At 43.3% G+C, this 13125-nt stretch overlaps 1 protein-coding gene across 1 annotated transcript in view; it reads left to right on the top strand.

The window, feature by feature from the left end:
* WARS2 (tryptophanyl tRNA synthetase 2, mitochondrial) overlaps window positions 1–8277 on the top strand; it is a 123793-nt gene extending 115516 nt beyond the window's left edge. Inside the window, exon 6 of the mRNA XM_053705131.1 lies at window positions 7460–8277. Coding sequence (XP_053561106.1) covers window positions 7460–7908 — 449 coding nt within the window. The 3' untranslated portion in view covers window positions 7909–8277. The remainder of the gene's footprint in view (window positions 1–7459) is intronic.
* The last annotated feature ends 4848 nt before the right edge of the window (window positions 8278–13125 follow it).

Genomic DNA, 13125 nt, shown 5'->3' with positions numbered 1-13125 from the left:
GGGAGCTGGGGCTTATGTAGGTGACAGAGGGGGTGCTTATGTGGGTTATAGGGGGGCACTGGGGCATGTGGGTTACAGAGGGGTGTGCTTATGTAGGTTACAGAGGGGGTGCTTATGTGGGTTACAGGGGGTGCTTATGTGGGTTATAGGGGGGCACTGGGGCTTATGTAGGTTACAGAGGGGGTGCTTATGTGGGTTACAGGGGGTGCTTATGTGGGTTATAGGGGGGCACTGGGGCTTATGTAGGTTACAGAGGGGGTGCTTATGTGGGTAACAGAGGGGGTGCTTATGTGGGTTACAGGGGGTGCTTATGTGGGTTACAGGGGGGTGCCTATGTGGGTTATAGGGGGGCACTGGGGCTTATGTAGGTTACAGGGGGGTGCTTAATTGGGTTCCAGGCGTGCTGATGAGGGTTACAATGTGGCACTGGGGCTTATGTTGGTTACAGCGGGTACTTGTGTGGGTTATAGGGGGGCACTGGGGCTTATGTAGTTTATAGGGGATGCTTATGTGGGTTACAGGGTTGCTGATGAGGGTTATAGGGGAGCACTGGGGCTTATGTGGGTTACAGGGGATGCTTATGTGGGTTACAGGGGTGCTGATGAGAGTTATAGGGGGGCACTGGGGCTTATGTGGGTTACAGGGAATGCTTATGTGGGTTACAGGGGTTCTGATGAGGGTTATAGGGGGGCACTGGGGCTTATGTAGGTTACAGAGGGGGTGCTAATATGGGTTACAGGGGGGCAGGGGCTTATGTGGGTTACAGGGGTGCTGATGAGGGTTATAGGGGTAAACTACATAAGCATCCCCTATAAACTACATAAGCCCCCCTCTGTAACCTACATAAGCCACAGTGCCTCCTGTAAGCCACAGTGCCCCCTGTAACCCACATAAGCCCCCCTCTGTAACCTACATAAGCCACAGTGCCCCCTGTAACCCACATAAGCCCCCCTCTGTAATTTACATAAGCCACAGTGCCCCCTGTAACCCACATAAGCCCCCCTCTGTAACCTACATAAGCCACAGTGCCCCCTGTAACCCACATAAGCACCCATCTGTAACCTACATAAGCCCATACCCCCTTTAACCTACATAAGCACCCCCCCTGTAACCTACATAAGCCCCTCTGTAAACCACATAAACCCCCTGTAACCCACATAAGCACCCCCTGTAAACTACATAATCCCCAGTGCCCCCCTGTAACCTACATAAGCCACAGTGCCCCCTGTAACCCACATAAGCCCCCCTCTGTAACCTACATAAGCCACAGTGCCCCCTGTAACCCACATAAGCCCCCCTCTGTAACCTACATAAGCCACAGTTCCCCCTGTAACCCACATAAGCCCCCCTCTGTAACCTACATAAGCCACAGTGCCCCCTGTAACTCACGGTGCTCGGACAAAATTCCGACGGACAAAATGCCGAAGCACATTCGTCCGTCAGACATATGTCCGAGATACACTGCTTCCGACTGCACGCCGAACAGCACTATCACGCAATCACGTAATTGCGTAATTGTCATCAGTAAAAAAGTGGAGAATTTAAATATATATTGTGGCTACTGAGGTAAAAAAACAACACAAACACTTAAATAAATACATTTAAAAAAAACATCAAATTAAAAAAATGGAGTTCATAAAGACGTGTAAAGGAGGAAGAAAAATGTTATATGAAGGTTATGCATACATTGTAGACAAAAAAAAAAGAAAATGTAACATATTGGAGATGTGAAAAAAAAAAGGTTTTTGTGGAGGAAGGCTAAAAACCATTAATGATATAATTGAAAAAGATGCATCAAATCATTCACATCCACCTAATGCAGCAAGAATTTTATCTATGAAAACAATTGAAAAAATAAAAGAAGTTGCTAAAAATCCAGAAGAAGTAACATCAAGCATAATACAAAATTGCACATCTAATTTCCCCCTTGAAGCAGCAGGAGCTAAAAAAGAAACTCTTGCCAGAATGGTACATCGACATCGAACAACACCAAATGGAAACATTTTAAATGATGATTTAAGAAAAACAACCAGAGGAGAAGATTTCATCATGCACGAAAGTGAAAATTTAATCATTGTGTCTACTAAAAAAAATATAGATCTTCTTTCAAAAAAACAACACTGGCTCTGTGACGGAACATTTGACTCAGCTCCTTTAGGTTTTCAGTTGTATACAATACATGTTTTAATAGAAGATAACCATACCATACCATTAGTATACTGCATATCAAAAAATAAAAATCAGGAAACTTATCATTTAATTTTTAGTATTATAAAAGAAAAAAAATCCAGATATCAATCCTATATCAATTACTGTAGATTTTGAAAGAGCAGCAATAAATTGCATGACAAATTTTTTACAAAATACAATAATTTATGGATGCTTTTTCCATTTTTCCCAATGCCTGTGGAGAAAAATACAATCTTTAGGCTTAAAAATATGGTATAATAATGAAAAAAATGCTCTGATCATAAAATGCTTAGAAGCATTAGCATTTGTGCCGGTGGAAGATGTAGTTGAAACATTTAATGACTTTGTAAAATCAATAGAAAAACAAAACAGTAAAATTTTATCTGAATTTTTAAATTATTTTGAAAAAACCTGGATTGGCGAACTACAACAAGGTACTAGAAGAAAACCTACTTTCGATATTACGATGTGGAACACTTTTGAAAACTAGGGTTACCTAGAACAAACAACTCTCTAGAAGGATGGCACAGAGCATTTGACCAACGAATGTCTATAACCCACCCAAGCATTTGCAGACTAGTTTCAAAAATAAGAAAAGAACAAGCAGAATGGGAGTTAACAATTGAAAAAATTGATTCTGGAGTTGAACTGAGAAAACCAAAAAAAAAATATGAAATCATAAACAACAGGATAATGAAAGTTTTAGAAAAATACAGTCAATACTCAAGATTAGACTTTTTAAAGGCAATAGCGCATAATATATAAGATTTACTTAAATAAATAAAGATACATTCGGCCGAGGGCAGATACGATCCAAAATGTTCTGTTACAATCAGTGACTCGGGCGCCGCAACCGCCTCTGGGAACCTATCCATGGGTCCCTACCCTCACAATGTACTTTTAACACATAATATAATTATTATAATTATAATATTATATATTATAATTAATATGTTATATAGAAGTTGATTTAATTGTCTTTTGTCAGTCCACTATTAAAAATGTTATAAAACCGTGATTTTTAAGCTTCATTCCCACCCAGCAGCCGGATAAATGTCTTTCGGAATATTGTCCGTCGGACAAGCGTCAGTCGGATAACAGTCCGGCCACGGTAACCCACATAAGCCCCCCTCTGTAATTTACATAAGCCACAGTGCCCCCTGTAACCCACATAAGCCCCCCTCTGTAACCTACATAAGCCACAGTGCCCCCTGTAACCCGCATAAGCACCCATCTGTAACCTACATAAGCCCATACCCCCTTTAACCTACATAAGCACCCCCTCTGTAACCTACATAAGCCCCCCTGTAACCCACATAAACCCCCCTGTAACCCACATAAGCACCCCCTGTAAACTGCATAATCCCCAGTGCCCCCCTGTAACCCACATAAGCCACCCTCTGTAACCTACATAAGCCACAGCGCCCCCTGTAACCCACATAAGCCCCCCTCTGTAACCTACATAAGCCACAGTGCCCCCTGTAACCCACATAAGCCCCCCTCTGTAACCTACATAAGCCACAGTGCCCCCTGTAACCGACATAAGCACCCATCTGTAACCTACATAAGCCCATACCCCCTTTAACCTACATAAGCACCCCCTCTGTAACCTACATAAGCCCCAATGCCCCCCTGTAACCCACATAAGCCCCCCGTAACCCACATAAGCCCCCCTGTAACCCACATAAACCCCCCTGTAACCCACATCAGCGCCCCCCTGTAACCCACATCAGCGCCCCCCTGTAACCCACATCAGCGCCCCCCCTGTAACCCACATCAGCGCCCCCCCTGTAACCCACATCAGCGCCCCCCCTGTAACCCACATCAGCGCCCCCCCTGTAACCCACATCAGCGCCCCCCCTGTAACCCACATCAGCGCCCCCCCTGTAACCCACATCAGCGCCCTCCCTGTAACCCACATCAGCGCCCCCCTGTAACCCACATCAGCGCCCCCCTGTAACCCACATCAGCGCCCCCTGTAACCCACATCAGCGCCCCCCTGTAACCCACATCAGCGCCCCCCTGTAACCCACATCAGCGTCCCCCTGTAACCCACATCAGCGTCCCCCTGTAACCCACATCAGCGTCCCCCTGTAACCCACATCAGCGCCCCCCTGTAACCCACATCAGCGCCCCCCTGTAACCCACATCAGTGCCCCCTTGTAACTCTCATCAGTCCCCGCGTAACCCGCATCTGCCACAGCGCCTCCCGGTAAGTCGGCCCGATGGCACAAGTTGGATGTAGGTGTAGGCAGCGAATCAAACGGATTATGGACCAGTCAGATAATACACAGGAAATAGGCGTTACTGCATTATCTGATTGGTCCGTGTCTCCAGGAAGTTACTGGCTGGGCAACCAATTGAGTCATGTTGCCAGTGTGTCGCTAGCGCCTTGTGTTCTTTTGCCTCGTCAAGGAGAGGGTAAGGATAGAGGTGTTGAGTAATTTTATGTACATCTTTATTTTCAATCAAGTTTCTTTTCCCTCAATGGGTAGAGATGGAGGAGAGGGATTCAGGACAGTACTGCTAGTGCAATGTAATTCTTCTCTATGGAGTCTTAATCACCAGCAAGCCACGGGTGTCGCAGGGCAGTACCTTAGCCTACTCCTGTCTGTCCATCTGAATGTACTCTTCCTACATTGTGTTACATTATAGGACAGGGCTTCGCTGCAAGTTAAAGGGACAGTTCACTGTAAAATTGTTTTTCCCTGAATGTGTTTCCCATGACTTGTTATACCAGCTGCAGTGTATAAAATATATATGAAATTGTTCATTGATGCTTCTTTTTGCAAAATAAATAGCTGGGTTTGCTCTTTGAAACTACAGCCTATCAACATAGGCTTGACTTGCTGACAGATCAGATCTCATTATCTTATTTAAATGCTTCCCTTCCTTATCTCTGTCTGCGTACAATACTTAGAAGGAACGATTGAAAATGAACATTTTAGAGCTTTATCTCTTCCACCTCCCACTGTGAGTGTAATTTCTTCTACTGGCTGTGTTTACATCGTTTCCCAATAGCCTATACCTAGCTATAGAAACTTCAGCATAGGTAGGGATACTGCAGGCCAAATCTGCTATTTTAAATGCCAATATAAAGGCTAAGGAGCTATTTGTATACAATTGAATACACTCTAGCTGGTAAAATGGATCATTGGAAACAAATTAAAGGAAAGAACATTTTTGGTTAAACTGTCCCTTTAAATTCTTGAAGCAGTGGAGTGGAAAAGGAGGGTGGGTAAGTACCCGAGCCCATAGATCCCTAAGGCCGTAAGGATGGGTAATGCCAAAGGAAGTTTCAGCGGAAAACATTAATTGGGAAATCGTTGTTGTTCCTTTATGTCTTAAGCCACAGTCTTCTAAGGAAAGACTATTGCATAATTTGGATGTTATTAGGGTATTGAAGTCTTATTTAGGCTACAAGGGCTTTTCTTCAGTCTCAAAGTTTGTCTTGTATTCAGGAAAACGTAAGGGTCAGAAGGCTAATTCTGTGTCTTTTTCATTTTGGCTGTGTCTTTGTCAAATTTGGGTTTCATGTACCTTTTTAAAGGGACAGTAAACCTACGAAATAATGTTATATAATTCTGCACATAGTGCAGAATTATATAGCAGCTTAGCGCCAAGTTTATAAATCAAACTATTGCAGAGATATTATATTCCAAAATGTAATTTTCCTGAGCGCCGCTCCTGGCTCTACTGAGCAGGTCTTAATTTGAAAAAACGCATCGCGGGCACACTGTTTAGTTACTGCCGGACCGATCACGCCATTAAACTGAATGTAGCCCGCTACCAGACCAGAGCGGGAGCGAGCTACATTCAGTTTAATGGCGCGATCGCCTGGTAGTTAAATAAGCTGGGCGGTGTACCCATAAAATAAGTCCTGGAGAAAACACTTACCCTCAAACCACTATTTATTGTGTGTAGTCTATGTAACCTGAAATATAGACAATAACAGGTAAGCTAATATGTGTTGTAATGTAAGGAGTGTGTTTATCATTTTATATGTGACCTCAGCTCAGATGCATATGTGTAGGAACCCCTTTAAGAATCTGCAAACCTTAGATCCAATGCATGTGCCTAGGAATACCTTTAAAAAGCTGCAGACCCAAATACTATACCCCAGATCAGATGTCTGTGTCTAGGAACCCCTTTAAGAGGCTTCAGGTCAGATGCATATGTGTAGGAACCCCTTTAAGAGGCTTCAGGTCAGATGCATATGTGTAGGAACCCCTTTAAGAGGCTTCAGGTCAGATGCATATGTGTAGGAACCCCTTTAAGAATCTGCAAACCTTAGATCCAATGCATGTGCCTAGGAATACCTTTAAAAAGCTGCAGACCCAAATACTATACCCCAGATCAGATGTCTGTGTCTAGGAACCCCTTTAAGAGGCTTCAGGTCAGATGCATATGTGTAGGAACCCCTTTAAGAGGCTTCAGGTCAGATGCATATGTGTAGGAACCCCTTTAAGAAGCTGCAGACCTTAGATCCAATGCATGTGCCTAGGAATACCTTTAAAAAGCTGCAGATCCAAAAAGTATACCTCAGATCAGATGCACATGCCTAGGAACACATTTAAAGGACCACTCAATGCAGTAGAAAATCATAATTAAGTGTATCATAAAAAGACAATGCAATAACAGATTTTTTTTTCTTTTCGCATTTATTTTTTGCCTTATTTTCCGGCCAACTGTATCATGTGACAGACATCAGCCAATCGCAGACTAGCATAAGTATACCCTGTGAGCTTGTGCACATTCTCAGTAGGATCTTGTTCCCCAGAAAGTGTGAATATAACAAGATTGTGCAAAATGTGATAATGGAAGTAAATTGGAAAGTTTCTTAAAGCTGCTGCTCTATCTGAATCATAAAAGTTTATTTTGACTTGAGTGTCCCTTTAACAAACTACAGACCCAACTGTCAAACCTCTGTTGAGATGTATTTACTTAAGAACCCCTTTTAGGTAGCTACAGACAGAACCAAACATCAGACCTTAGGTAAAGGTTGCTAGGGACATCGATCTGATCTAACAGGCTGCTGATTGTGAGGTTCAATGTGGGGATAGAAGAGAGAACATACACAGGGAAAGTCAATGGTAGGGAAGAGAGAGCAGTGAGCCTGGCAACCGCACGCCATGGCAGCCAAGCGCGTAGATATAATAGAGCAGCACAATCCATGAACCCTGCAAAAGAGGAGAGGGTAACCCATTGACTTCTGTTCTCTTCTTGCCCTTGACAGCATTTCTAATTTAATCACTTTATGTTTGTACAGGTAGTTCCAAGAAGATCCGTTCTCTTAGAGACCCAACAGTTAAGATGTCCAAGTCAGATCCCCAAAAGATGGCTACAGTGCGACTGACTGACACCCCTGAGGAGATTGTGATGAAGTTCCGCAAAGCTGTTACAGACTTCACTTCCGAGGTGACCTATGAGCCAGAGGCACGTCCTGGGGTTTCTAACTTGATAGCCATCCACTCAGCACTAACAGGTCTTACAGTGGAAGATATTGTGCACCAGGGCCGTGGGATGGAGACTGCACAATACAAACTTTCAGTGGCAGAAGTCGTGGTGGAGAAGCTGACGCCTATTCGCATTGAGATCACCCGGCTGCAGGGAGAACCAAGTTACCTAAGGGAGGTGCTTAATCGCGGAGCACAGAGAGCGCGGGAAATAGCCGTTCCTGTGTATGACGACATCTGCAGGCTTGTGGGTTTCAGATAACAGCAGAGGGTTTTAGGCCCTTTTAGTACCTGTGGAGAAACTGCAAAGTAAGAAAATGCAGCTCTGCTTTCTGAATATTAACCTGGCTGCTCGATTCCTTTGCTGAAACTGGGACCAGGAGACAAAATGGCAGCTATGAGAAATATTACCTTGTCTCATTCAACATAAGAATTCAGTCTTGTTTACAAAGCTTTACTCCATGACACCTCCATGATGTCAATCAGTGCTTGCTCCTAGGAGCTTCACATGCCTGAGCTCAATGTTATCTATATGAAACACATGAACTAATGCCCTCTAGTGGTGAAAAACTGTCAAAAATGCTTTCAACTAAGAATATCAAGAGAACAAAGCAAAATTTGTAATAAAAGTACATTTCTTTCATGTAATTAACAAGAGTCCATGAGCTAGTGACGTATGGGATATACATTCCTACCAGGAGGGGCAAAGTTTCCCAAACCTTAAAATGCCTATAAATACACCCCTCACCACACCCACAAATCAGTTTTACAAACTTTGCCTCCAAGGGAGGTGGTGAAGTAAGTTTGTGCTAGATTCTACGTTGATATGCGCTCCGCAGCAAGTTGGAGCCCGGTTTTCCTCTCAGCGTGCAGTGAATGTCAGAGGGATGTGAAGAGAGTATTGCCTATTGAATGCAGTGATCTCCTTCTACGGGGTCTATTTCATAAGGTTCTCTGTTATCGGTCGTAGAGATTCATCTCTTACCTCCCTTTTCAGATCGACGATATACTCTTATATATACCATTACCTCTGCTGATTCTCGTTTCAGTACTGGTTTGGCTTTCTACAAACATGTAGATGAGTGTCCTGGGGTAAGTAAGTCTTATTTTCTGTGACACTCTAAGCTATGGTTGGGCACTTTATTTATAAAGTTCTAAATATATGTATTCAAACATTTATTTGCCTTGACTCAGAATGTTCAACTTTCCTTATTTCCAGACAGTCAGTTTCATATTTGGGATTATGCATTGAATTATCATATTTTTTCTTACCTCAAAAATTTGACTTTTTTCCCTGTGGGCTGTTAGGCTCGCGGGGGCTGAAAATGCTTCATTTTATTGCGTCATTCTTGGCGCGGACTTTTTTGGCGCAAAAATTCTTTTCCGAGATAAGGGTTTGTCCGCAAGTTCCTTGAAAGGTCAAATCTCTGCTCTTTCTGTTCTTTTTCACAGAAAGATTGCTATTCTTCCTGATATTCATTGTTTTGTACAAGCTTTGGTTCGTATAAAGCCTGTCATTAAGTCAATTTCTCCTCCTTGGAGTTTGAATTTGGTTCTGGGGGCTCTTCAAGCTCCTCCATTTGAACCTATGCATTCATTGGATATTAATTACTTTCTTGGAAAGTTTTGTTCCTTTTGGCCATCTCTTCTGCCAGAAGAGTTTCTGAATTATCTGCTCTTTCTTGTGAGTCTCCTTTTCTGATTCTTCATCAGGATAAGGCGGTGTTGCGAACTTCTTTTGAATTTTTACCTAAAGTTGTGAATTCCAACAACATTAGTAGAGAAATTGTGGTTCCTTCATTATGTCCTAATCCTAAGAATTCTAAGGAGAAATCGTTGCATTCTTTGGATGTTGTTAGAGCTTTGAAATATTATGTTGAAGCTACGAAATCTTTCTGTAAGACTTCTAGTCTATTTGTTATCTTTTCCGGTTCTAGGAAAGGCCAGAAAGCTTCTGCCATTTCTTTGGCATCTTGGTTGAAATCTTTAATTCATCTTGCCTATGTTGAGTCGGGTAAAATTCCGCCTCAGAGAATTACAGCTCATTCTACTAGGTCAGTATCTACTTCCTGGGCGTTTAGGAATGAAGCTTCGGTTGACCAGATCTGCAAAGCAGCAACTTGGTCCTCTTTGCATACTTTTACTAAATTCTACCATTTTGATGTATTTTCTTCTTCTGAAGCAGTTTTTGGTAGAAAAGTTCTTCAGGCAGCGGTTTCAGTTTGAATCTTCTGCTTATGTTTTTTGTTAAACTTTATTTTGGGTGTGGATTATTTTCAGCAGGAATTGGCTGTCTTTATTTTATCCCTCCCTCTCTAGTGACTCTTGTGTGGAAAGATCCACATCTTGGGTAGTCATTATCCCATACGTCACTAGCTCATGGACTCTTGTTAATTACATGAAAGAAAACATAATTTATGTAAGAACTTACCTGATAAATTCATTTCTTTCATATTAACAAGAGTCCATGAGGCCCACCCTTTTTTGTGGTGGTTATGATTTTTTTGTATAAAGCACAATTATTCCAATTCCTTATTTTATATGCTTCGCACTTTTTTTCTTATCACCCCACTTCTTGGCTATTCGTTAAACTGATTTGTGGGTGTGGTGAGGGGTGTATTTATAGGCATTTTAAGGTTTGGGAAACTTTGCCCCTCCTGGTAGGAATGTATATCCCATACGTCACTAGCTCATGGACTCTTGTTAATATGAAAGAAATGAATTTATCAGGTAAGTTCTTACATAAATTATGTTTTGAACGTTGTTTAAAATTACATGCCCTATTTAAATCATGAAAGTTTTTATTTTTTACTTGACTGTCCCTTTAAGATGTTAATGTTAATTAGCTATTGGGAGCTATTTGTCAAAACCTTTATAATTCTTAAGATGATAGGAAAAATAAATTCACCTTTTTTATTTACAGCTTTTTCTTGTTCTGTGAGTAGAGTGGTCATAAGGGAAAAAAAACTATGAAAGGGACAAGTCAATGATAACTTATAATGTGCATGTGACCTGCTCCTGATGCAGCTATAGCTCATGCACGTGCATATTTGCCAGCATCTCTCTAGCAGCAGTTGGCATGCGCACAAGATACGAATGTGCACACACACACACTGCCTTTATCTGTATCGGCAGTCGCTCGTACACGAATTCTAATATAAGCAGTTTAGCTTCTAACTTTACTTGAAATTGATACGTCAGAACAGGCCCCTCCAAGCTTCTCTTCAGTTAACAGACAATGTATTTAACCTCCGCCAAGGGTTAAACAGACAGTAGAAGTGCTGCTCAGTACCCGCAGAGCACTGCTGTGTATTTAACCACCGCCAAGGGTTAAACAGACAAGGGAACCCCTTAAAGAAGCTGCAGACCTTAGGTGCAATGCATGTGCATAGGAATACCTTTAAAAAGCTGCAGACCCAAAAAGTATACCTCAGACCGCCAAGGGTTAAGCAGACAGAAGTGCTACTCAGTACCCGCAGAGCACTGCTGTATATTTAACCACCGCCAAGGGTTAAACAGACAGTAGAAGTGCTACTCAGTACCCGCAGAGCACTGCTGTGAATTTAACCACCGCCAAGGGTTAAACAGACAGTAGAAGTGCTACTCAGTACCCACAGAGCACTGCTGTGTATTTAACCACCGCCAAGGGTTAAACAGACAGAAGTGCTACTCAGTACCCCCAGAGCACTGCTGTCTATTTAACCACCGCCAAGGGTTAAACAGACAGTAGAAGTGCTACTCAGTACCCGCAGAGCACTGCTGTGTATTTAACCACCGCCAAGGGTTAAACAGACAGTAGAAGTGCTACTCAGTACCCGCAGAGCACTGCTGTGTATTTAACCACCGCCAAGGGTTAAACAGACAGTAGAAGTGCTACTCAGTACCCGCAGAGCACTGCTGTGTATTTAACCACCGCCAAGGGTTAAACAGACAGTAGAAGTGCTACTCAGTACCCGCAGAGCACTGCTGTCTATTTAACCACCGCCAAGGGTTAAACAGACAGTAGAAGTGCTGCTCAGTACCCGCAGAGCACTGCTGTATATTTAACCACCGCCATGTCTTAAACAGACAGTAGAAGTGCTACTCAGTACCCGCAGAGCACTGCTGTGTATTTAACCACCGCCAAGGGTTAAACAGACAGTAGAAGTGATACTCAGTACCCACAGAGCACTGCTGTGTATTTAACCACCGCCAAGGGTTAAACAGACAGTAGAAGTGCTGCTCAGTACCCACAGAGCACTGCTGTGTATTTAACCACCGCCAAGGGTTAAACAGACAGAAGTGCTACTCATTACCCACAGAGCACTGCTGTGTATTTAACCACCGCCAAGGGTTAAACAGTTAGAAGTGCTACTCAGTACCCGCAGAGCACTGCTGTGTATTTAACCACCGCCAAGGGTTAAACAGTTAGAAGTGCTACTCAGTACCCGCAGAGCACTGCTGTGTATTTAACCACCGCCAAGGGTTAAACAGACAGTAGAAGTGCTACTCAGTACCCACAGAGCACTGCTGTGTATTTAACCACCGCCAAGGGTTAAACAGTTAGAAGTGCTACTCAGTACCCGCAGAGCACTGCTGTGTATTTAACCACCGCCAAGGGTTAAACAGACAGTAGAAGTGCTACTCAGTACCCACAGAGCACTGCTGTGTATTTAACCACCGCCAAGGGTTAAACAGTAAAAGTGCTACTCAGTACCCGCAGAGCATTGCTGTGTATTTAACCACCGCCAAGGGTTAAACAGACAGAAGTGCTACTCAGTACCCCCAGAGCACTGCTGTCTATTTAACCACCGCCAAGGGTTAAACAGACAGTAGAAGTGCTACTCAGTACCCGCAGAGCACTGCTGTGTATTTAACCACCGCCAAGGGTTAAACAGACAGTAGAAGTGATACTCAGTACCCACAGAGCACTGCTGTGTATTTAACCACCGCCAAGGGTTAAACAGACAGTAGAAGTGCTGCTCAGTACCCACAGAGCACTGCTGTGTATTTAACCACCGCCAAGGGTTAAACAGACAGAAGTGCTACTCATTACCCACAGAGCACTGCTGTGTATTTAACCACCGCCAAGGGTTAAACAGACAGAAGTGCTACTCATTACCCACAGAGCACTGCTGTGTATTTAACCACCGCCAAGGGTTAAACAGTTAGAAGTGCTACTCAGTACCCGCAGAGCACTGCTGTGTATTTAACCACCGCCAAGGGTTAAACAGTTAGAAGTGCTACTCAGTACCCGCAGAGCACTGCTGTGTATTTAACCACCGCCAAGGGTTAAACAGACAGTAGAAGTGCTACTCAGTACCCACAGAGCACTGCTGTGTATTTAACCACCGCCAAGGGTTAAACAGTTAGAAGTGCTACTCAGTACCCGCAGAGCACTGCTGTGTATTTAACCACCGCCAAGGGTTAAACAGACAGTAGAAGTGCTATTCAGTACCCACAGAGCACTGCTGTGTATTTAACCACCGCCAAGGGTTAA

The sequence above is a fragment of the Bombina bombina genome, chromosome 3 (assembly GCF_027579735.1).
Source record: "Bombina bombina isolate aBomBom1 chromosome 3, aBomBom1.pri, whole genome shotgun sequence".
Lineage (NCBI taxonomy): Eukaryota > Metazoa > Chordata > Amphibia > Anura > Bombinatoridae > Bombina > Bombina bombina.
Note: the sequence above shows the minus strand (reverse complement) of the source record. Positions and strands in the feature narration are given on the sequence as shown.